General features: G+C 42.1%; 3 protein-coding genes across 14 annotated transcripts in view; 1 reads left to right on the forward strand and 2 right to left on the reverse strand.

Moving 5' to 3' along the window:
• The window catches only part of LOC120961739 (amyloid-beta-like protein), a 67995-nt gene extending 62860 nt beyond the window's left edge, over positions 1-5135 (forward strand). For 8 of the 11 annotated variants that reach the window (XM_040385745.2, XM_040385751.2, XM_040385752.2 and 5 more), the window contains exon 11: positions 9-5135. In XM_040385745.2, coding sequence (XP_040241679.2) covers positions 9-368 — 360 coding nt within the window. In that variant the 3' untranslated portion in view covers positions 369-5135. The remainder of the gene's footprint in view (positions 1-8) is intronic. The other 3 variants (XM_040385754.2, XM_040385755.2, XM_040385757.2) reach the window with 1 other exon arrangement.
• Positions 3159-10679, reverse strand: LOC120961740 (tRNA-dihydrouridine(20a/20b) synthase [NAD(P)+]-like). 2 transcript variants are annotated; one of them, XM_040385759.2, is made up of 5 exons: positions 10180-10679; positions 9958-10079; positions 9813-9888; positions 9351-9748; positions 3159-8146 (listed from the first exon to the last, which is right to left on the reverse strand). In XM_040385759.2, exons 2-5 carry the CDS (start codon positions 10022-10024, stop codon positions 7599-7601), a joined length of 1089 nt encoding a protein of 362 aa, XP_040241693.2. In that variant the 5' UTR covers positions 10025-10079; positions 10180-10679; the 3' UTR covers positions 3159-7598. The 2 variants fall into 2 exon arrangements, with proteins under 2 accessions (XP_040241693.2, XP_040241692.2); XM_040385758.2 differs by having other exon boundaries at positions 10166-10679.
• Positions 10680-15083: 4404 nt separating this feature from the next.
• Positions 15084-24209, reverse strand: part of LOC120952793 (protein slit-like) — an 87157-nt gene continuing 78031 nt past the window's right edge. The window contains exons 3-9 of the mRNA XM_049607257.1: positions 24056-24127; positions 21291-21362; positions 19566-19637; positions 18657-18800; positions 18297-18532; positions 15694-15835; positions 15084-15609 (exon numbers count right to left, since the gene is read on the reverse strand). Of these exons, the coding sequence (XP_049463214.1) occupies positions 15462-15609; positions 15694-15835; positions 18297-18532; positions 18657-18800; positions 19566-19637; positions 21291-21362; positions 24056-24127 (886 nt within the window). The 3' untranslated portion in view covers positions 15084-15461. The remainder of the gene's footprint in view (positions 15610-15693; positions 15836-18296; positions 18533-18656; positions 18801-19565; positions 19638-21290; positions 21363-24055; positions 24128-24209) is intronic.

The following is a 24209-nucleotide window of genomic DNA, read 5'->3' on the forward strand; positions in this document are numbered from 1 at the left end:
CAACGCAGAGCTACTCGGTGCGGCGCGAGGTGTACAGCTCCAGCGGACGGGACAGCAAGAACGTTTACTTTACGGTCGGATTCGCCGGCGTTGCCCTGATGGCTGCGGTCTTTGTCGGTGTTGCCGTTGCCAAGTGGAAAGCTTCCCGATCGCCCCATGCTCAAGGATTCGTCGAGGTGGATCAGGTGAGTGGGGCAACTGGACACGGCCAGCGGTGCCCGGGAATCGTGCTGCACTACAACAGCAACATTCTTCCCGTTTTCCAGGCGGTCGGTGCACCGGTCACACCGGAGGAGCGGCACGTGGCCAACATGCAGATCAATGGGTACGAGAATCCAACCTACAAGTACTTCGAAATTAAGGAGTAAGCACAGCTTTTGGCAGGACGCGGCAAACAACATCCGGGCGCGCCACCCGGCCAAGGCCACCCGAAACGCTCGATTCGGGCAGCCCGGCAGGGGGTGGTGTGTGTGTGTCAGAGTAGAAGGCAGTGTAGCATGCAGTGCAAACAGCAAGAGCAACCCAAAGATACTTCAGCGAAGCTCTAAGATCCTTGAGCGAGTCACGATTAATGTCACGTAGGAGAGAAACAGAACGCCGTCAGTCAAGAAGTCAGTTACCGCTCCCCCCGCAGGAGGGTGAAAATAAAATGCAAGTGTAAAATCGATATTTGTGGTATAAGAAGGAGGGAAAATAAGAAGAAGGAAATGACACATATAACCACACACACACACACGTGCGCGCGCAGACAAGCAAGAGAAAGAAAAAGGATGCAAAAATACCAACCAAAGGCAGCAAAACTCTCTCAAATAGCGCGTCTCCTATAATTCAACTATTAAAAAAAAACCAGATGCGCAATTTTGTGGAATGTTTTTTTTGTTTTAATAAGCACACACACACACACGAACACTCACAAGTTGATCGATGTTTTGTGAATACTCATTCTAGTCCTATCCCTCTGTTGATGAGGCGTAATCGCGAGCGTATGGCATTTTAAGTGATGCATTTTAAACTCGATTTGTAGCTCAAAAACCATCACGATCACGAAATGTGTGCGTGTAGCTACAAGTGTGTGTGTGTGTGTGTGCGTGTGTCTGCGCGTCTGTGTGTGTCACGTGTGTAAACGAACGTTTCGTGTGTGTAGTGCGCAAAGAAAGCTTGTAAGGCAGCAAACCAAGTCCGATCGTTTGCTGCGGTAACAATTTGATGAAATTCCCAACACATCACACATACACTGAGTGTCCTTTTGCGTGTAGAAATATATATAACAAAAAAAAACCACAACAACACGGGAGAATTTGAACGTTTAGAAAAGTAAAAATGCCATGGAGCATTAACCACTCTGCTACTACTAATTGCTGCTGGGGACAGAGAGGCCGGCGCGCGTTTGTGTGTGGTGATTGTAAACAGCAGCAGTAAAAACAACAACAACAACAACAAAAGCAACAACAAAAAAACACAATTTTTGCAAACTATTGTTTCAAACCGTTTTCCTTTCAACCTATAATCTTTACAACCTATACGCCTCCCTATATCACTCTCGACTGTACAACCCCCGAGACCAGACGTAGAGCACGACGCTACCAAAGAATAGTATGAAACAGTCACCCTATAAATTACATAGTTGAAGCTCTCGCTCTCACTCTCTCTCTCTCTCTCTCTCTCGCTCTCTATCTTGCTGTGGCTCACGCTCTAGTCGCTTTTTTGAAACGCGCGCGGGCAAGCGGCCACATACGAGCAAATGCATTACAACCGCAATTCCACAGCACACACACATACACATTCTACGTAGAACAGTGCGCAATAGCCTAGTTGCTAGTGATATGGGGCAGACCGCAGAGCTGCTTCTACCCTCAAACTCATCAACTCACACCACCGTCACATCCACGTCTCCTTCCCAGCTAGGATCCAACCAGAAAGCAAACACTCATGAGAGAGAGATGGAGAGTGCCCGAGCCAGAGAATAGTTAGATAGCTAAGTAGCTAATTAGTTATTAATTTTCTACAATCGATCGGTTACGCAGCTCAGGTTAACAACCAAAACCGGCATCATCCCACGGCTCTTACTTCAGGCGGGCAATCACATCCCCTCCTATCGCTTACAACATACGCCCTTAGCGACCGATCGATCGACGGAGGTGGGACGGACGCAACCGGTGCAACTAAACCACAAACACACACACATACACGTACACAGAGACACGTACACTACTACAATACTTCTCATTTGATAAGCTTGTAAGAATATACATGCATTAATAAACGTACATTATACAACCAATTGCATTAGATCTATATATCTATATATTATATATATATTCGCTTGACGCGCGTTTTGGGCCTGGGCAGGCGGATGATGGCACAGGGTGTATGTTGATAGTGACGATGGGTGTAAGGGAAAATGCCCTACTCTCTCCCCCCCCCCTCCACCAATTATAATCAAGCTGCAAGGAAGGGGAGGGCAAGCGAATCTCTTTTGCTGCACAGGCCCTGGCCTGCATAAATCCGCGTACAGGATGAACATGGCTCATTGCACCCAGCGCAGCAACAAACAGACAAACAAACAGGATTGAAACAAACAAGTAATGCCAACCCGCTATTGAAGTATATACATATATTTTTTGTAATACACACACACACAAACACAACCTTTCCCAAAAACACACACACACACACAACTGCTATACGCTTTGAAATTTCATATTTATACTACCTTAATAAAACAGAAGAAGAAGAAAAAAACAATAACAACCCCAAAAAAAGTGACGTAAACGCATCTGCTATATATTTACAATTGAAAAAAAAAGGAAACAAAAGCGTGTTATAAAAGCAAGTAATTCAAACAAACAAAACAAAAAACGTAACAACAGCAGCACCAGCAAGCATTCGGAACAATAAGAGATGCAGTGGATGTTGGTGGAAGAGTAATAAAACAAAACCAAACAGCCACACACTAACACATCAACAACGTTTGCATAATACTCTCGTCTGGCTGAAGTGGGAAAAGAGCAACAATCCATGGAGATACACGCACACACACACATTTTACCACCCAACCGAACCATGCCAAACCATAGTTTGCAACCGTTCCGAGTCCCCATTCTAGTCTCCATACTAGGCAACAGACGTGGTTTCAGAGCAAACGAACATCGAGGCGTTTTTAATTTTCCTCCTATCACACCTATCCTTACAAAACACACCTGTTAACCCTGGACACTGGCTCCTTTACGCTTTCTGCAATAACATTGTAATAAAATAAAATGAAAAGAAACAACCCAAAGCTCGTTCTTGCAAGCAACCCATTATCACACCTATCAAACCACCAAACGTGTGCACTGTTGAATCCACAAAGCCACACCACTAGAGCAGGCGTGCAGCAGAAGCAAGAGAGATGTTGCATCAACAATAATTTTACAACCCTTAACTAAAGACATAAAAAAGAAGAAAAAAAAACAAGCTGAAAACAACAACAGGATAACAAGACAGTGCAAACAAACGAGAGCTTCTTCCGCATTCTAGCATTATATTCGCACACGTCTAGGTAGCAAGCGAAGCAGGCGGCGCAGGGTATTGCATTTCAAGCACAGGGATTTCCTCCGCGCAGCATATCGTCGTCGTCCGTCTTCTTCCGCAAATCATCTCTCTCTCTCACATACACTCTGCCTGTTTTTTATCCACACAAACCACACACACACTCATTACGCTGCTCTTAAGGCCGGGTGATGCTTCTGCCCGCAGCAGAAAAGCTATAGAACTCCACTAATAGATGTTTTGTTTTTTTGCTGGCTTTGCCAATAGAAAAGAAGCAGTCCGTGACGGAAGATATAGAGAGGGATGTAAACAAGCAAAAAAACACACAGCAAGCCTGCAGGCAAGACCGATAGGGCCAAGCAATTCGGGGGAAAAGTGCAACAAAACTAAAACAAAAAAAAACCGCAACACAATCCACAATCACTCAGCTGAGGTTACAGTCGGAAAATTGCATCCTAGGCAAAAAAAAAGAAAATTCGTCCATTTTTGTAGGATTTTTCGACGCGCGTTAATATAGGTGTTAGAGAAACAAACAAACAAACAAAAAAAAAACAAATGCTAAACAAAAAAGGAAGCAAATCTTATCGCAAACAGATAGTGTATGTGTGTGTGTGTGAGTGAGTGTCATTAAGTCCCCTTTTCCGCCCCTCCCAACACAGTCGCGCACCTGGACAGCAGCAACTGCTTTAGTATGCGGGCAGGGCGGAAATGAACTACTAATTATATAGAAAGGCCGAAGATGACGAGGATGATGATGATGATGATGGTAGTAAATACATCAGTGTTACAGATAGCGCTTGTTGACAACACTCTCTGCACACTTGACAAACGTGCTGCTGATAGTGGTAGCCTGTGAGAGCCGCCTGGCCCAAACAAAGCTGTGCAGCGCTGAACAATCTTACACGTGAAACACGCTGCATAATGCACGCTCTCCTCCGAGGGGACTGTAGAAGGCTTTCGATACCATCATGCATAGAATGTTGATTTCTGTTACGTTAACGCTAACCATTTTTTTTTTTTACCGGTACGTTCCGGTCTGCGTGGGGTTGAACCCGAGCTGCCCGAATGTACCGAATGCAATGTCGTATGCCTCGTATGCGATCACACACACTTTTGTTTGTGCAATGGTTTTATACTAGCTGGTTTTTTATCTTTCATTGATGGGTAGTTGCTATAACCCAGATAGTGGGAGCCACCCAATCATAGCCAGGCTGAGACGGTCCGTGACCCGTACACATTGCCGTAACTAACCGCACTATCCATTAGTTATGCTCTACTTTAACGTGTCCGCTTGGTTTTGGCGGTATACAGGGAGTTGGTTGTCATTCCTTCCCTTTCTACTGAGTCTACTACTACTATTGCGGTGGCTTGGTTCAATACACTGATTAAATGAAATTTTGAAAATATATTAAAGAAAACTGACTCAAAATAATAAACACCCAAACACACAGCAGTAAAAGAAGGTCATACTAAATGAAGCGAAAGAAAAAGTAGTGGAATGAAGAGAAGAAGAGAAAACACACACACAACCACACAACACATATATATATAATCTATGTATAAAGGACAGCAAAACGATTGGTAAAAGAAAGAAATGTAAGCAACAACCAAATAAAAAAACAATAGTACTAAAAACATCTACGCCAACAAAATGTAAGCGAAGGCAGCAGTAAAAGGCAACACAATAAGAAATAAACAGAACAAGCGGGAAGTGACGGTTAAGGGACGGTAAACAGCGGAGCGATTAAATGCATCAGAGTGGTGGGGTACAGAAGGTGGGTGCGGCCAAAAAAAAAACCGGAACCCAAAGACCGGTAACGCTGGCCACGAATGGTACGAATGCCCAAGAATGAATGCATAGAATAGATTATATATCATGTATAAGTATGAATATATTTATATACAACACACATATAAGTGTAATGATGTAAACATTTACAGATTAGATTAATAGGTGATCATACACAACAAAGAACAGATGTGAAAAGAACAGCTGCGGGAAAGGTTAATAACTAACAGGAGATCGAGCAAAAACAGAAGGAAGCAAGCAAGCAAGCACATGCTACTGGTGTAATTAATTTAAACAACAGCATAAAAAAAACAACCGCCCTATTAAACAAGCAAATAGATTAAAGCATTGTTGCGCATCTCAACACACACACACACAATGGTACGCAAGGAAAATGTGAGGCAATTGGCAGCCTATTCGAACGGAGTGGACGGTTGACGGATCTAGAGAGAGAGAGTGAGAGCGTGAGAATGAAACAGTGAAAGCACTTGATCTCAAGTGAACATTATGGTACGGTTTTGTGGTGTGATTCTGTATGGATCGTTCAATCAAGTAAGCCAACCACCATAAGCACTTGCCACTCTAGATCTGCACAAACCACAACCAACCACAGTGCTGTCAGCCGAAAGAGCGAACGTTCATTTCGAGCGACACCTGCCATCGAGTGTCGTCGAATCCCGTACGAGATAAGGATGCGATACGATGGCAAAGCTAAAATACCCTAAAACCCACTGCATACTCTTACGGTTAAGCTGAAACGCAAACAACAAATGGCACGAACAGTGTGTGAGTGTGTGTAAAATGTAGCGCCAGCGCGCTAAATTGCTTGTTAGTTTGTCCAGCAAATTACGATAATAATCCAGCAAATGCAGAACCGCCTCCAAACGCTCCAACAATTGAACATGCCACTATTAAGAGCAACCTAAGACACAAACACCCCACACCTACACAAACACTCGCACATACACAAACTCGCTATATACTCTCAAATCAAACAACAACAACAAAAACGCAAGAAACAAATATTTAACGCAAAGTACGTAACAACACACCTGCTAAATCAAAATATTCTGCTTGGGTTTTGTGTTTCACTGTTTTTGTGACTTCCGTGTATGGGTTTTAGGTGAAGAATAACCGAAGTTTTCTCCCTCTCCCCCCAGTTTTTTGATGCTATATATCGTTGTTACTATGCTGCACCTTTACCTTCCTCTCCGGTGCGGGAGGTAGGCGTGAGATGAGCTACTACTAACTACTAACTACTTAATACCTAACACACACACATACACAAATACACACAGACACACAGGGGAGGATACTTAACAAACAAAAATCCAATTTTGATAAAAAAAAGAAACAACAACAACCAAAACAAAACAACACAAAAACCGAATGGGTAAACGGAAGTACTAGCTTGTAGAAATCAATGGCACACTAGTGAACTCCTAACAGACAACACAAAACTACACTACGTCCTACTACAGCAAGTACACTCCTGGGTGAAGTAAACTAAAAAAAACAACAACAAAATAAAAAAAAAACACAATATTTCCCATCCATCCTTGAGCACACGAACCCCCGGATGGAACAGGATTGAAGGTCATCCAATAACTGAAGGGAATCTATCGTAAGTGCGAAATAAAGAGCAAAGAAACCCTTTCAGAAACAAAACAGAAAAATGGCCACATCATTCAACCAAACATATATAAAAACACCCAGGCAGAGAGTAAACACAGCAAACAGAACAGAGAGATAGAAACAGAGCTCAAAAAGGGGGAGTCGAGAACGGTCCAGCCATGAGAGACAGTAGGAAAGGAAAGAAGCATAATATGAGAGAGCATAATGGCAAGAGCAAATTGAAAAGCAAATGCAAAACTTAGTCAAGTCAGAAGAAATGCACTGCAGCAAAGCAGCAAGGTAGACAACAAAACACAATATCACAACATCATAATGTGTGTGTGTGTGTTAAACGAGTGTGGCGTGTGTTGAAATGATGTATGTAAGATGAAAAAAAAAAACAAAAAAACAGCGCAGTAAAACAGATGGAAAACCAATGTTTAAATAAAAAGTACTATAAAAACGAGGTATCTATATAAAACATGTATCTTACTGAGAGAGAAGGATTGCAAATGGTAATGAGGGAGGGAGCATGTATCAAATCTTAGTATCAACCAACTTACACAGGAGTGCTTTATCGGTTTCTTCGGATGTAACCACCATGTTTGGAAAGCGGGTACACATCATTGAGCAACAAAAAATCGTTTTCGTTTATTGTACTTACTCACTCGTCGAACAAAATGCTGCTTCCGTCCATAAAATCGACTCCATCCACGGTCGACTCGCCATCCCCATCCAGGGCCGGTGTCGTTGCGTCCAGTTCTACCCGCTTGCTTTGGAAAAAGTTACCTTCCGACGCTTCGGGGTCATATAAGCTACCGGCACTAGCGGCAGTGCTATCGTCCTTTCTGCCACCGTTTACCACCGTTGTCCTTTCTCGGTAGTTTCGTTCGCTATAGGTACAGCTTATCTTTTCCGGATACTGTCTTCCGGACCCAACGTCATCAATGACACCGTCCAGCGGTAGGTGCGTCTGAATGAACTCGTACACTTTCTGCTTTTCCTTCGACAAATTGTTCAGCTCGTAGCGCAAACGTTTCGTAAGGAGCGATTCGGTCATGAAGGAAAAGTGATGATGCATGCACTGGTACGTAATGTCGGTGTCGGCCTGCTGGCAGATGTTTAACCATCGCTTGACACACTCCACCGGGGTGCTGCTGTGACCCGCGAACAGTGCCGGATTGGAAAGTATGCCACGGGCTGTCATTACGCCTGGAAGGGGAAAGGGAGAAAGTGACCTTGTTAGTAAAACTGGGAGCGATTGCTGTACTCAATGTGCGCTCGGCAGTGATTGTCATATTGATTTTAATTTTAAATAGCGCTGTGTGAATTTGTCCCTGCAGTTATGGCACTTGCTATATGAGAGGAATGTTTTAAGGTTTTTTGCCACATTTTAATACAAAGTATGGTGTCGAGGGTAATCGTAGTATGTACGTTTGGATGATAAAAGCGATGTTTTCCCTTTTTTAATTTTAATTCATCATTTTCTTTACTGCGTGCGCTTGTAACTTTGCATCACACTGTAAATCATGATAAACAAGCGTTGGTTACCTATGGCAACCATGGTTTGGTTATTTTTCGTACTTCCTAGCAATCACTGGGTTTTACTATTGTGTTGACTTCAGTACAGTGTGCTAACCAAAACTAGTTAAAGAAGAGCGAGATTTGCAAAAAAAAAAACATTAAAAGTGAATTCATCCTCCAATTTTAATGTCCTTCGCTCGAGCCAAACACACCGAAAAGCCATCTAAAATGAACAAAAAAGGCAACCTACAGTCGGGAAGTACTTCCTCCCTATCGCTGCTAGAATTGAACAATTCAAACGAGGACATTATTCAGCAGCGCATCAACAACATTCGGATGGAGCTGGATGACACGTACAACATATTCGTCAACGCACAGGAAACACTTTCGTCCATCTCGTTCGAAAACCTAAGCGAATGTCTCAGCACGGACGAACGGCGCCATTCGATGGCGGGGCCACCTGGGCCAGGTGCGATGGGCCCAACGCAAGAGCTCGCCCTCGTGCATGACGCCCACAATCGTGTCGATGTGGCGAAATCGCTCGAGCAGCTGAACGTCCTCCCGAAGGAAGCACAGCGTACCAAATCGGTCGAGGATATACCGGAGCTGAACGCATTTTTCAAAGTGATTCAAGACCTGACCGAAGGGATTAAGAAGATAAGCAGCCATCAGCAATCGATCACCGAGCTAAACCAGGACATTAACACGTTCGGCGAGCATACGGCGAAGCAGTGCGCCGGCTCATCATCCCTCACATCCCTTTCGAATCGTATGGCGGGCATGAACTTAAACTAAGAGTGAAATTTTCAATAAATTTGCTGTTTTCTCTGTCACCATTAAAATCTGAACGTCCTTTTCTTAGCCTAGTTTTATCGATTGCTTCGATACGTACCGTCGCACTTTGTTTGCAAGTACATTTGTTCCGCATCGTCCAGCGTGAATATATCACCATTGGCAACCATTGGAATGCCGATGGATTGTTTGATTTCCTGCAGCGCATCCTTATGGACCGGAACCTTCGTCATTTCCGGTGCAGTGCGACCGTGCACGGTAAGGAATGTTATGCCGGTGGCCTCCAGCTGACGGCACATGTCGATCGTTCGTTTATGGTCGGTGCTCGATAGCAAGCGCACCTTTACCGAAACACTGAACGTGCTGGGCATGTTTCGACGCACCGTTCCGAGCATATCGGCTATAAGTTCGGGAGTTTTCAACAACGCACTTCCGTACCCTTCCGCCATAGCCCAACGCTGGGGGCAACCGCAGTTGAGATCAACGCCATCGACGTAGCTGCAACACGCAAGGCAGGGCATTAGCATTTCATTAAACGTTTGTTCTCCCAGTGTACACTTACGGGTAGACCATCTCGCTGGCGGACAGGAAGTCGATTGTGTTGTTGGCAGCAAATTGTGCTATTAACGGTGTGTCTTCTAAAAAATGAACAAAAATAAAGGTAAGTACAGCTACGGTCCCTTCTACTGTCGCCTTGCGGTGATTACCTTCGTTCGTGGTGAACTCATTCAGGCGTGCTTTTTCGCTCTTGCAGAAGGAATCAGCCATTATCATGCTGGTAAAAGCTAGATCGGTCCCGTACGAACGTACCAAATGGCGAAACTCTAGTCTGCGGATAGAAATGAGCCAAATATCAGTTCAGTATTGCCACAATGATACGACACATAGCGGTTCAATATGGGAAAGGATTCGTACTTGCTGTATCTTACCATCGGAGCACAAATCTTTAAAAATGTGTTTCGTTCGGCAGCGTAGCTAAATAAATCTCGAATGTTTGTTTTCTCTTTCATGTTGAAAATGGTAAAATAATACGTAAAACGAATTTTGCACAGTTTGCCGGCACGAGGTTTTCACTAGCGAGCACGCATCAAAACAATCAAAACAGTGTGGCCAGTTTATTTTGGCAGTTTTCGGTAGGCGCATCAAAATTTTATCGGTAGTTTTCGGTAGGTTAAAACTCGAAACTTAGCTCGAGTTAAAGAAGTGAAAGCGAAAGAAGTATTAAAAGGATGAAGGGGAGGGGTTACTAATGCGCAAGATGAAAGTTCCATTTCAAAAGAATATGCATCCTTTACCTAGAATATGGATTAGATTTGGTTCAGCGGTTACACAAATGAAGGTCTTTCTGAAGTGTTGATGTGTAAATTGTACTAGGAATTCTAAGCCAAAGAAGGGCTAAGATGCACATTTTCTTCTCAATGGTGGCAAGTTCTTTTTCTCGGGCCTCCACGCGACCTTAGAGCCGCTGCAGTGCTCCATCGGATACGATTTTATCGTACGTGCTGTCATTTGATTTTCGCTGGATTATTTACACTGATTTGATTGTTTGGCTGAGTTTCATCGTTCAATGATTACAAAAAATTAAGATTTTTTCCTTCAAACCCTAGATATATATACATCGGTATTTCTGGTCACTTTGCCCACAGGGCAAGGCGAGCTTTTTGGCGGCCACCGTCGCAAAACCGTCGCAAAACGTCAAAACCGACGTCGCCAGCGAGCGAAACTCGCAACGATTTCGAGGCGCTGGCGACGGTCGTTTTTGACGTTTTGCGACGGTTATTGACCTTTCGAGCGAGCTTTTGCCCTGCGGGCCAGTGTGGCCAGATTATATTGGCAGATTTCAGCAGGAGCACTGTTGATAACGCAACCATTTAAATTTTATCAATTATTTTACGGATTAATTTCTTTTTCCCTACTAGTAAAGAGAATGAAAAACTGTGCGTCTTTTATAAATAATGTACGTGGTTTGAAGCAAGATTGTGTGAAGCTATGAATTGAAATGTGCTTTTATTTGCAATAAAAGTGATAAAATATTTATAAACCAAGTTTAAGAGCGTTTCTACATACACCGAGAATGCAGCTGAGAAAATAACTGACAGCATGCTTTGACAGCGACTGACAGCATTTTCGGTGAGAGAATTCTCCTCGGCATGCAAAGAACGATGGAGCTGAGAAAAGATTGAATTGGCAGTTTATAACGATCGATCAATTATAGTTTGCATTTTTGCCGTCTAATAATCGTAGATATATTATTAAAAAGTAAAAGAAACTTTTTTGACTTTATTTTAGCGATTAAAATGGTTTTTTTTTTTTCAACATCATTTTAAAAATCTCATCTCGGCGCTTTTCAGAGCTTCTACACACACCAGCGTGAGAAACCGGTTGTCAATTCTCTCACAGCCATCTCTCAGCTGCATTCTCGGTGTATGTAGAAACGCTCTAATGTGTTAAAGTTTTTCTTTTGATTCGAGTACACCAAGTCCGTATGAAGGGAAGCGCACAGCGCGCTAAGAAAGAAACGAGCGGGAGGGGGTTTCAGTCCAGCGCAGCGCAACTCGATGGACTCAAGTGGGGTACCAATTCAGCGCAGCGCAAGCCGAAAGAAATGAAAAGGAAGGGATATGAGGAAAATACAATGAAACAGCGCGAGCGAGCGTTCTTTTCAGTGAGAGCGCCTCGTGCATTTTAAAGACATGCAATAGAGCGCATTCTTTCCGTGGTAGCGCCCCATCCGCCATTTTTAATTTTTAGCCCAAAACAACGGACTTCGGATCCGATCTTGGGCCGGACCCCCACCGTGTGTTTCTATAGAAGTATACTTACCCCTCGCCAGAAAATTACATTCTCTTTGTCTGTGAGCGTTTCCAAATACACCGAGAAAGCACCTGAGAAAATATCTGACAGCATGCATTGACAGCGACTGACAGCATTTTCGATGAGAGAAATCTCCTCGGCATGCAAAGAACGATCCCAAGCGCCACAGATTAAGCTTAAACGACTGGAAAATTGAATATCCATAGAAAAAAAAATGAAAACTCCACAGCTTCATTGGTTTGAACAATAGATGGCGTATTACAACTCATCATTATATTGCTATCCTTTTCTTGCAATGTGTTTCGACAAGTTTCAATTTATCATGACATATATAGCCTTCTAACTTTCTGAGCAAAAATATATATGAATGGTCGTGTGATCAGATACGTGGGTATCAACACCAACGACCATTACTCAAATCTCACTTGCTTTTCAGTGCTGGTGGTTTCTGTTGGAGTTTAGTATTTAAACAATCGTATCGCCGTGCTAGTTCTAGCGATGCATAACTTCAATGCGAAACCATACAACAGTACAGAGGAAATGAGAAAGCTCTCCTCGAAGCGATGAAGCTTAACTGGTTGGGGTATTCCACCAACAGAGAGCGCCACCAGCGTTATCGCTATTTTTAGAATGCATCAGTCGTTTGCCGTCTGCTAAACGAAGTCTTTCTATATTCCGTTTCGGTAGAGAACTTGAGTCGTTTAGAAGCCGTTTAGTGGCCGTTTAGTGAATTTGTGGCACTTGGATATCGCACTGATGCACGTTTGTTTGCCTGGCACTTTTTATTTTTATCCGTTAAAATTTAGCCGGTCTCGTAGTACAGTCGTCAACTCGTACGACTTAACAACATGCCCGGCATGGGTTCAATCCCCAAATAGACCGCGCCGCCATACGTAGGACTGACTATCCTGCTATGGGGGGGAATCAATTTGTCACTGAAAGCCAAGCCCACAAGTGGGCACAGGCAGGCATTGACCGACATCGGTTGTTGAGCCAAAGAAGAAGAAGAAGAAGTTGTATGGTTTCGCATTGAAGTTATGCATCGCTAGAACTAGAACGGCGATACGATTGTTTAAATACTAAACTCCAACGGAAACCACCAGCACTGAAGCAAGTGAGATTTGAGTAATGGTCGTTGGTGTTGATACCCACGTATCTGATCACACGACCATTCATATAGATTTTTGCTCGGAAAGATAGAAGGCTATATAGGTCATGATAAGATGAAACTTGTCGAAACACATTGCAAGAAAAGTATAGCAATATAAAAATCAGTTTTAATACGCCATCTATTGATCAAACCAATGAAGCTGTGGAGCTTTCTTTTTTTTTCTATGGATATTCAATTTTCCAGTCGTTTAGGCTTAATCTGTGGGGCTTGAGTAAGTAACAAATGAGGTTAGCAATCCTTGAAACAGTATCCCAAGCGCCACAGATTGAGCTTAAACGACTGAAAAATCAAATATCTGTGATTTTCGGTAGGATAAATGGAAAATCGGTAGTTTTAAGGCGGTCATCTGTGAATCGGTAGGCATATAAAAAATCGGTAGGAATACAGATAAATCGGTATTTCTGGTCACTCTGATCAAAACAAACTTTGTGTTGTGATCTGTCAAATCGTGTAGAAAGAAAGAGAGCGAAAAGCTACAAAAGAAAGAGTTAGATAGAGTCACCATACTTTCCGACAGTTTGTCGACAAGAGCAAAACGCGGCGCATAACCATAGAAAACAAATACAATTTTTGATTAGTAAATCTATTCAATAAGGTCTAAAGTAGTAATAGAATAACTGAAAATCATTTAACAATCTATTTCGTTCCACATTGCATTTAGAATAATGTCGGAAACAACCAAAATATGAAGCGTTTTGCTTGTTCAAGTGTTTCAAGAGAAATTTCCAATACATGGTTGAGGTCTTCGCTAAGAAGAGGTTTTTAAATTTCAAAATTGTCGGAAATAATTTTAAATCGTATTAAAACCGTTACACTTTTAGAACACTTGTTCAAATGTATTTGATTCTAATCAATTCCAATGCATTCATCAATTTGGTTGAATGGTGATAAGATAAAAGCTTTTTCGATGAATCTGTTTAGCAGTAGGACCATTCCATTACTTGGCGTTGATTGAATCAAAGAGCATTTAAAAGCTATTCAAATGAATTCAATAATCTAATTTTCTTTTCAATTTAAAAGCACCAGAGCATCGATAACGTTGTTCCCTATCCTCTCTAAACTTGAGCTAAATAAATAGCTCAATCTACCACTATTATAATGGCCATCATCGCCGGAACGCGGGTCAGACACGCGGCGTTATTTTAAAAGCTCTCCGAACATACTTCCAAACGTTTCTTCTCACACGAATCATCTTCTAATTAAATTATTGCCCACTTATAGTGCTTCCAGTGCAAATTGATTTTCCAAAACCATTGCCAAATGGCTTTGCATGACTTCGCACGTGCGTTTGCTTCCGCAGAACGGCAACTTGTGCAAACCGAACAAGTTCAAACTAATGAGCATTAATTAGTACGAAATTGGCGAGAGACAATCGTGCGAAATGGGTGGTAAAATGGTTTCGTTCCTGTGGCAGCTTCTTACTGTCTATCCTCGCTCTCTACCTACATTTCCAAGGAATGCCTAAAACCTTCGTAAGTGAAGTGGAATTTGATTAAAATTATTGCAGCTTGGTACTCGAAAAACTAGATAGATTGATGGCGATAGAAAGCTACTCGCTCTTCACATGCCTTGTCGGGTAGATTGAAAAGTTATTAAAATGCAGCGAACCTATCTATGATTGAATAAGCAAACGGAAAATTAAATCACACCATGAAGTGTCCACTCAAATATGTAGCGCCATAATGCAATGATTATAATGCAAGCATTTCTTAGACTCCTTTAAGTTTGAATATTTGCGCCAGACACTTTCACTTTCAATTGCCATAAGGTTGAACGTTTCGTAATCCAGTAGCTGCTCCTTATTATAAGCACAGTAACTTCAACGATTATCACACACAAGCAGGATATTGTGCGGGACCTTGAAAGCGTCTCTTCGCACGCAACTGATTTCGTTGGCGTTCAGCAGTAGCAGCTGGAGTGAGGTTAATCCTTTGAAAACGCTCGCCGGTAAATCCTTAATTTTATTACCATACAGAACGCTGCAAATGGTCACCAATGCATGCAAAAGAAGACGTTAGTCAGGAGGGGGAGCGAATGAGCTCGAGATAGTGTTCGGAGCGGTTGATTCCACGGCTGAGAGCTTTTTATAGACATAGTAAAGAGGATGGAAACGGCGACTCTGTTTACTTATGATAAGAATTTAACGTCCTACTCGTGTTGCTCAGATTTTTGGGGTTGTGCTCTAGGAAGTGGGACACCGTTTCCGGATTCCGCGTCGTCGCATACTTACAGCGACGTTAAGGACTTCAGCCCGCTGAAGGCATCGTAGGCGACTCGCGAAATATTGTTATTTGACAAGTCTATCCGCTTAAGGCGCCGGTGGTTAGCGAACGCTTTCGGTGGAATTTCGGTGATGTAGTTCTGCTCGAGCCGGCTGTAAAAATATTTAGATTACATATTATAATGCCCAAAGCGTCCCGGGAGATGGCGACAGTAACATAAAAAAAGAAACACTTACAGCTCAGTTGTGTCCTCCGGTAGCGTGGACGGTACGGTGTTAAGACTTTTCTCCCGACAGTCGACAATTCCGTCGGCACAGCGGCACGGATGGGGACAGAGGCTTCGACCGCCACACTCCATCGGGGCGTTCTCGGTGAGGCCTGCGTATTGATAAATAATAAACAGCGTTAGAGCTAAAACTTGGCTGCTTGGGCGTGATTTGATTTAATTTTGCGTAATGGATTAACTTTTAAAGCTCTCACTCTGATTTAATAACATTTTAAAGTGCGCTGTTTGTTCCACCTCATGAAGTTTGGGGTTGTTGCAATTAAACCTCGATTTAAACACGCTTCGATTCATTGTAGCAATTCATGAAGGTACTCAAATGTTAACAACACAACATATTGCTGATGTGCTCCTTTCCATTGTAAATTGTGCAAAATTTCCATAAATAAACACTCATACTCCAACGTGTATGTTTGATTTCATTCAACACGATGTAATAGCTTTTTTACACTCGCCTAGAAGTTAGTATTGGCTCACTAGAGCGTGAATACGTATTTTGCAGTGTGAAGTAAGCAATTGCGTAAAAAGGATAATAATGACCAATTATGTCCCCGTCGCCATGTGGTCTAATCGAGTTTTATGGAGTGATATGTGACTATTATCAAACCTCTAATGCTTTCTCAACGAGCATCTACTTCGTATTGAATTAGGTCGTGCATTATTTTAATGGTACTGACAGTTGAAAAAAAGGACACACAATAATGCACGAGTTGTAATCGATTGCCTCGCGTCTAGACACGTCGGCAGACTGCGTCGGAAAAGTTCGGTTTGGGCCGGTTCGGTTGGACGATTATTTTTCCACTAATTTGATTTCATTGATCCAAAGTCGTGAATGTGTGTGTGTGGGCCAATTCTAGCCCATGACGTGCTTTTCATCTCTGTAACACTGCACTGCGTGAAGTGTGAAAATCGCAAACCAAAACCCCCCAAACGAGAATGCGTTATCCGTTGCCCTTTCCAGAGCTGAGCACACACACACGGAGGTGGCATAAATTAACATTTACATATTCATGAGTGTCACGTACGGAGGAAGTGCTTGGTAGTTGTGCAAAATGGGTCCGCGAAAGTGTGAACACAGTGTGGTCCTCGGGGTATGTTGTTACGTTCTATGCAGGCAGTGATGTTGTGCCCAGTGTCCAGATTGCTTCTGGTTTTCGCGGTCCTTACCCACCGACCCAAACCATTTGGGCTGTGTGATGATGTGGATGGCAGGTACAGGTGATGAGTATGAGGTTTATGAGTTTATTCCCCTGAAGTAAGAGGAACTACACGCGGAAATGCAGCGGTCGTAGTGCAGGTGCAACGTTTAATAGACCCATTTTCAGTAAAATTTGCCTTTCCTGAATCACTCAATCGTGCGGCACACGTATAACGTTGAGATGCGGTTCAACCAAATCCTCAATTTGACCTGCTTTTGAATGCGTACCATTTCAAATGATGCGTCCACAAAAGCTGATAGCTCTCGTGGTTGAACCGTGGTGGATTTGATTGGTTTAAATCTACTGCAGGACTTTTATTTCCATTTTGTATTGTTTCCATCATCCGAAAGCTGACGTTTTTATCCACCACGTGGTACACGGCAGAGATTATTTTTGAATGCAATTTGCATCAGTGTGTGTGTGTGTGGAAAAAGTGAGGAAAAAAACATTTTCCACCATGATGTCGTTGTTGGCAACTTCATTAGAATGCTGGGGAAAATAAATTAGTGTCGTATCACGTTTGATATGGTTTCGCCATGCCAAGTGTCGGACGACGTGTTTGAACGTAAAAGCTCGTTGCAGTGTGGGTCCGTAATAATAATAATGAACACGAAGAAACCGCAACGCAATTTGCGTGTGCTGCATAATAAAAAATGTAATTATTCGCTGGAAGCTTTAATACAGACGTGAGTTAATTTTCAGAGGCTTGGAGGACTTTTTGCATTTTATAAATATGCTATGGAACGTGTCGTATGACAAAATTGTGAAAAATTAAATGAAAATAGTATTAATTTATTCTAAATTCTATGATAAAACTGTAAATCACATTCGTTGTTTTTTTGTCATAAACGCCTCAAAGTAAACAAACTCCTTGCGATTAATTTTATTACAGAAGAATTGTGGACCACTGTGTCACCACTCTCCAATATCGGTCGACCAATCGGACGACAAATTAGTTTGAGGTTGATTGGATGAACATAATTGGAGCAATGCAGTGTTCCAAGGGACATAGTAGTTACTGTACTGTCATCGTTGGGTGCCTATGGTTCTAGCTATTGTGTCTAAGGCCGCTCCCAAACAATGTCCCAGCCTGGATGAACCTCACTATAGGGAACATCCGAGACAAGCCCTACTTTGTACCGTATTGACGAAGGGGAAAAAACCAAACACATTGCGTGTTTTCCATGTTGAAGTATACACTAGACAGCCATATAAGTCCATCCCATGGTACACTCACGGCTCAGAACAAACAACAATTATGTGGCACTCCAGTCTGAACTGAACTCCATCGTCGCCTGCGTCGTTCAGCACACCTGGATTAGGACTGACCGTTCGCGTTGGCCGTCCGCACACTTACCGGAACATTTGAAGTCCTGCTCGTGCAGATCCGCCACATTCTGGCCCTTGAGCTGACCGGGCGAATGGCACCGAGTGTACGGTGCCAGACGTGATGCATTCTTCAGATACCGTGCCAACCAGGAAAGATGACAATCGCACGCAAACGGGTTCTCCGAAAGGCGCAGCGCTCGCAGGCGTGGCATTCCGGCAAACATGTCGCGCGGAAGCGTGGTGATGTTATTATTATTTAAGGTCCTGCAGGCCCGCAATGAAATGAAATGAAAACGAAAGGTAAAAGAAAGGAACCACCGCATTGGTGTTGTTGTGCAAGGAAGTAATTTCATTTGAACAGCCACTGGTGAACTGGCTTTGTACTTACATTATCTCCAGCTCTGTTAGTCCTTTCACGGCACCTTCATCCAGGCAGGTGATTTGATTGTTGTCCAGCTGAAGACTGCGCAGCGCCGGTGCTCCCTTGAACGCACGTTTCGGTACGGCAGTGAGTGCATTGTGTGACAGATCCCTGTAAATGTGAATGTTTGCGTGAATTCATGATTTAGTGGCTGTTGTCATTCAGCTACTGTGGCGTAATCGTAAGTGAGATACGAGCTGAATTTGAGAGACACTAAATGCTATTCTAGGCTTTATATATTTTGGATGCATGTGTTGTGTTTTGTTCCGATTGAATGTTACTGTTCGCATCATATAGAACGGCAAAACGACACATTGAGCAACATCAATCATGCTATCAATCGTCGATTAGATCCATTAACATAAATTAGAAAAGATATCACAAAAGTGTGCAAACGTAAGATAAATGTTAACAAATGACAATTATCAATAAAAAAAAGTCTTCGGTTTTGGTGTCGTTAATCATGCAAACTTAAACCTCTGAGACTGTTCAACATAGAGTGGGAGCCAAATATGCAAAACAAAAGATGCTTCAAAAACATAAAAGCCAAAAACTAATTTGTATTGCATGCATACGAAAGACTGAAAAGCGTTTGTCCATTAACAAAATATAAAAAAATACTAAAATCAAATTAATTTGCCAAAAAAAAAAACAAAACATAAAACAACAAGGGGAAAGCCAAATATTGTCGCTAATTAGAATCGATCTGCTTTGAAAATGTCTAAGCAGCTTTCGGTCTAATGACTTTGACTTGCTGAACAAAAGGAAACAAATGACTATACATTTGCTTAACAGATTAACACAAAACACACAAACAAGAAAGGAAAACAAAAACATACATCGAACGGAAATAAATCACTACAAACTACTACTTACAATCGTAATAAATTAACGGCACTGGATAAAAAATTATCTGGTATAGATTTTAAGCGATTGCTATTAAGTCGCCTGAAAAAAGGAAAGAAACGGAACATAAAATCATAATAATTATAAGAGTGATGAAAATAAGACAAAAGTAAGCAAATCTCGTGACAAGAAGGACGAAAGAGAAACGATTGAAACAAGCGAGTGAGCGTAGCTTGTGTAGTGATGGTCGTTAAACCAGTCGCTGTGTCGTCGAAACTTAATTAAAGATATGTCACAGTAAAAGGAGTCCACCCACTGTTGATTATTGCTGACGCCAGTTCCCTGTCCCGTACCCTTTTCGGGCGTCAGCTTGCCCTCGCCGGAAGCAAAGTGATGGAGGCGAATATGAATTTGCTTTGCTAAGCGATATTGATGTTTCTTTGTAGCTTCGGAACGCAAGGAAGGCGTGATCAATTACGTCAAGATGATCGTAAGATGAACGATAAAAACGAGGTTTCAGATAATTAACGGAAATCGATTTCCAATCGCATTGGGGCAAGCGATTGTGAGTTTCATTTCTTCCACATTGATTTTCTTTTATTTGTGTGGTCAACAAGAGAGTCGTGGGTTGTTGTCAGGTGACCACCAGCGGCGAATCAAAATATTTACTACAATCATAGGTCGTCTATATCATATGTATCGTAATAAAAAAATAATCGTTATAATGTATCATAAAATTGATTAAACTTCTTTTGATTTTGTTATTTTTATTTTAAACTTATTATAGTTTTATTTGGAGATTTTCTTTTCTGTACTGTTTTTGAAATTAATTCGATTCTTTCTAAAAATTGTTTTGTAGGTTGTGAAGTGTGAGGTATACTATCTTAATTAATTTGTATTTTGTAGAAATATCATGGCACAAACACAACCAATTATCGTCATTGCTTATCAAATGTCATAAATTTTAAGCTCCAATGATACCTGTCTCATGAATCGATTGTCTATTTTCGGATTCATCGATAAAGACCATCACAACAACGATAGGAACCACGCTATATCGAATAAAAAATATTGCAAATTGGCCGTTACCACGCGGGGTGGATCTAATAATTCAAGTTATTTTATTATGCCCTTGGCACCTTTCGACGTAAAATAGTTGTAAATAAAGCCTACCTAACAACAGCAAAGTGAGCATAAATTAATACTAAACCGTCTGCAACTCTGGTGTTCAGATCAAACCAGACAAGAGTAAAAACTCACAAAAACTACAACGATTTGATGGTGTTGCAGCTGAGTGTAATATTGGAATAGGAAGAAACCATGTGTTTCTAATTGGAGACAACGTTGCAGCCGCAAGCAAACAACATTATGTGATATGTATCAAACGAATAACAACCTCTGTCATAATATTTCCATTGACACAGGATAGAATTTGCACAAAACCACCGAATTGTGAAAACCTACGCATAAAGTTGACTGATTGACTGCGACAGGTAATATTCAACACGGCGGACAGGTGATTTGACAGGTCTTGTGTCGGTTAATATGAATCGAATCCGTCGGTTGGTATTTGGAGTGTCGGTGGAGCAAAGAGCTGTGGCGGTGCCTGTCAGGCCGGATTTAGCGACTGATGGACCAGATGGTTGGTTTGTGTAGGTGCAAGTAGGGTTGTATTAGAGAAAGAATGCGGGCGATCGAAGAGAGGACGGGTTGGAATAGATAACAAGGCTAGGTAGAAATAAAATCATAACTTACAATCTCTCCAGCGAGATCAGATCGTGCAAGGCATCCTTCTCGATGGTGTAGATGTGGTTGTCTGTCAGTTGCCTGTAAATTTATAACACATTGAATTAGAGATTTGACGCAAAATAACAACCATTTCGTTAAATCACGCCATTGCTGAGATTATATTCAAAATGTTTAATGAATATTGATTAATGCTACTGACATCTGTAAAATGGAAACATTCTTCGATCCAGAAGGCAAATAAAGTTGTTTGAACGTAAGCAACATCCGCCTCGCCGACGGAGTGAGTTATAGCACGCGGGAAACTTAAAAGAATCCGCTTACTTATTAATATTAATTTGATTGTAGCATTAGCATATGTTTTTGGTGACTGGTGGATATGTGATTGAAAACAAAGTGTTGTAAGAGAATACATATAGATCTCTGGAAGTTTAGGGATTTTATACTTAAATTAATACGAGCGAATTACAAGCTCGATCAGAGTTGTCATAATTGCAATTTCAACACCATACGAAATCATTTCATACCCTTAATTAAAACTCGATCAGGATGCAGAAATGTTGGTTTATTTAACAGCAAAGAAACCCCTTTGTCGTACACCGTAAAAAACGGAATGGCGAAAGTGACGACTAATTAAAAACGTCATTCGGTTCCAAAAATACCTCCATAACCACCGTCGTACGGCTTCATGGAAGCACTTGGTAGCGATATTGTATTTGAATTATAAATTAATTGAAATCGAATCCATTCCCTGCCTGCCATGCAATAAGTATGGCGCGACGATTGAACGTGTGATACGAACGTCACCGGAAACAAGTTATCTTTTAAGCGACCGTGTCAATTTGAATACCATTTCTTCTTATTTGCCTTATTAAATGTCAGCGTGAAAGGTAGCGTACCACCATTTCCGGTGACTAAATAACAGCTTCGCCATCGATGTAACTCTACACCTCACTAATGGGTTGAGGTCGGACGGTCATAAAATTATTCCAAATTCGGTAAAATAAAAGAAGCACGTTTCCTTTCCGATAACTCCATACAGCGTCTCGTGCTATCCCATCTGGTGTCCAGTTTTAGTGTTACCGGGGTGTTTTGGGGTGGATTAATATTTCATCATTTACTCCATGAAAGGTAAAGATGATCCGAGGACAATTCCAAAACAGGGTAAAATACGTTTGCGGTACGTCCTAAGTCCAAGGAGAGGTATTTTTGGTGATCAGAGTAATTACTTAAAACTTATGAGCCTCACAGTGGGAGGCAGATACGAGTGAGAGAGATCTATTTCATCTGCTTTGTGTGTCCATTTGGGAAGCAATGAAGCACCAGGGCGATGAGAAACAAACTTATGTAAATTAATGATCAGCTAACACAATGCCCAACCGATCAAATTCCCTATGCCCAGTGAAAGTGGGACAGTTGTTTCAACGTTGAAATGATTTTGCCGATGTCCAACTGGTTCTCTCTTGGGGTAAAACACCTCGACATGCCCGCTGTGCAGTGGACCAGTAAAATACATCACCACCATCTACGCAGATTAAATCGATGAAAGTTAGGGAAAATGATTAGGAATCGATTAAAATGATAAATAAATGGGCAACGGATGGATGATGGGGAAAGGCGCAGAAATGACTCGAATCCGTAAATCTTTGTCCTCTCGAGGGTTGCACATTTGAATAATGAGCTGGTTTTGCCGATGAGTCGAAGCTTCGATGAACTGTATGTGTGTGGAGCTCATGAGAGTAAATCATTCGAACCTTTGGGGCTGCGTCTGGTGAAAAAATACATTTTTATGGCGACACTAAACAGTGTCACTTCGGCACGTCTGGACCGCAGGGTCATTTGCGTTTTTATGGATTCATCCGTAGCCAGAGCGCCATGTTGTGCTGCATGGTGTCTATTGATTAGCAAACGCTGCTAATGATCTCAACACTATCGTTGCGATCGGAATGAATGCATATTTCATTCCCGGATGTATTGGAAGCTCTCACAAAACGATGTTGATGATATTTTGATGTTAATTTCGTAGTTACATCATTATGCTTTTTCGTTGTTAAAGTCACAAGTCAACTAGTCCAATATGCTGCCGATTCTAACACTGTTCATTGCGTCGTTCAACACTACCAGTAAACGTTGGTACAGGAGGAAATCTCGAACCAATATGGGTGGCAACATTCCGTCGGGCAAGTTTAACTACACACGGGGTAACTTCATTTCCGTCCCGCTTCCACCGGATACCTATCGTTGATCGTAAACGTCAGACAGCTTCAGGGCAGGGGTAATTTTGGAAAGCACTTCGCGTAACACTATTAAAACCATCCGACCAGCGGAAGTTGCAACCGAAGCGGTGAAGACCATTCTATCGGTGGTTTTCACTTGTCGCTGTGCATGTTCACGGTTGTGGTGTAATTAGTTTAAAAAGAGTCGTTCTCTCGCCATTCCCATACGACGTCCGGAGTTCGGGTCAATAAGGCAGTCTGAAGAGTGACACCCAAGGGAAGGGGGGAGCGATGCATACCGGGGCCGTGTTGCTGTGATAGTTCGCACAGTTTTATGGAGGGGAATTTAGGATTTTATTTAATTACTGCGAGACGTTCACTGTGCGCTGAAGGAAGCTAGCAACCAACGTCCTCGTTGTTTTATCGTGTCTGCACCTTAGACGACATCTTTTTACTTCGATGACTGTGTTAATAGTGTGCTAGGAAGTGAATTCAATTGTAAGACTACCCTAAAATGGGGGAGACGCAAGGGCAAAGGCATAGCAAAACTTTACTTACAGTATTCGCAGCTTCGCCAATCCTTGGAAGTCCGACTCGTAGATGACACTGATGTTATTGCCCTGCAGATCACTAAAAGAGAAAGAGTGAGGGAGAACGATTGAAGTCAATTAATTGTGAAGAAAGGCAATCGGAATTGGTTATGCTTTGATCT

The sequence above is a fragment of the Anopheles coluzzii genome, chromosome 2 (genome assembly GCF_943734685.1).
Source record: "Anopheles coluzzii chromosome 2, AcolN3, whole genome shotgun sequence".
Lineage (NCBI taxonomy): Eukaryota > Metazoa > Arthropoda > Insecta > Diptera > Culicidae > Anopheles > Anopheles coluzzii.

Bases quoted from the DNA above. Each gene is read 5' to 3' on its own strand.
- LOC120961740 (XM_040385758.2), bottom strand. From the start codon at position 10,260: ATGAAAGAGAAAACAAACATTCGAGATTTATTTAGCTACGCTGCCGAA. The intron at 9,889-9,957 runs GTAATCACCGCA...TTCATTTTTTAG, and splicing joins TGAGTTCACCACGAACGAAG to AAGACACACCGTTAATAGCA. The intron at 9,749-9,812 runs GTAAGTGTACAC...TGCGTGTTGCAG, and splicing joins GCCAGCGAGATGGTCTACCC to CTACGTCGATGGCGTTGATC.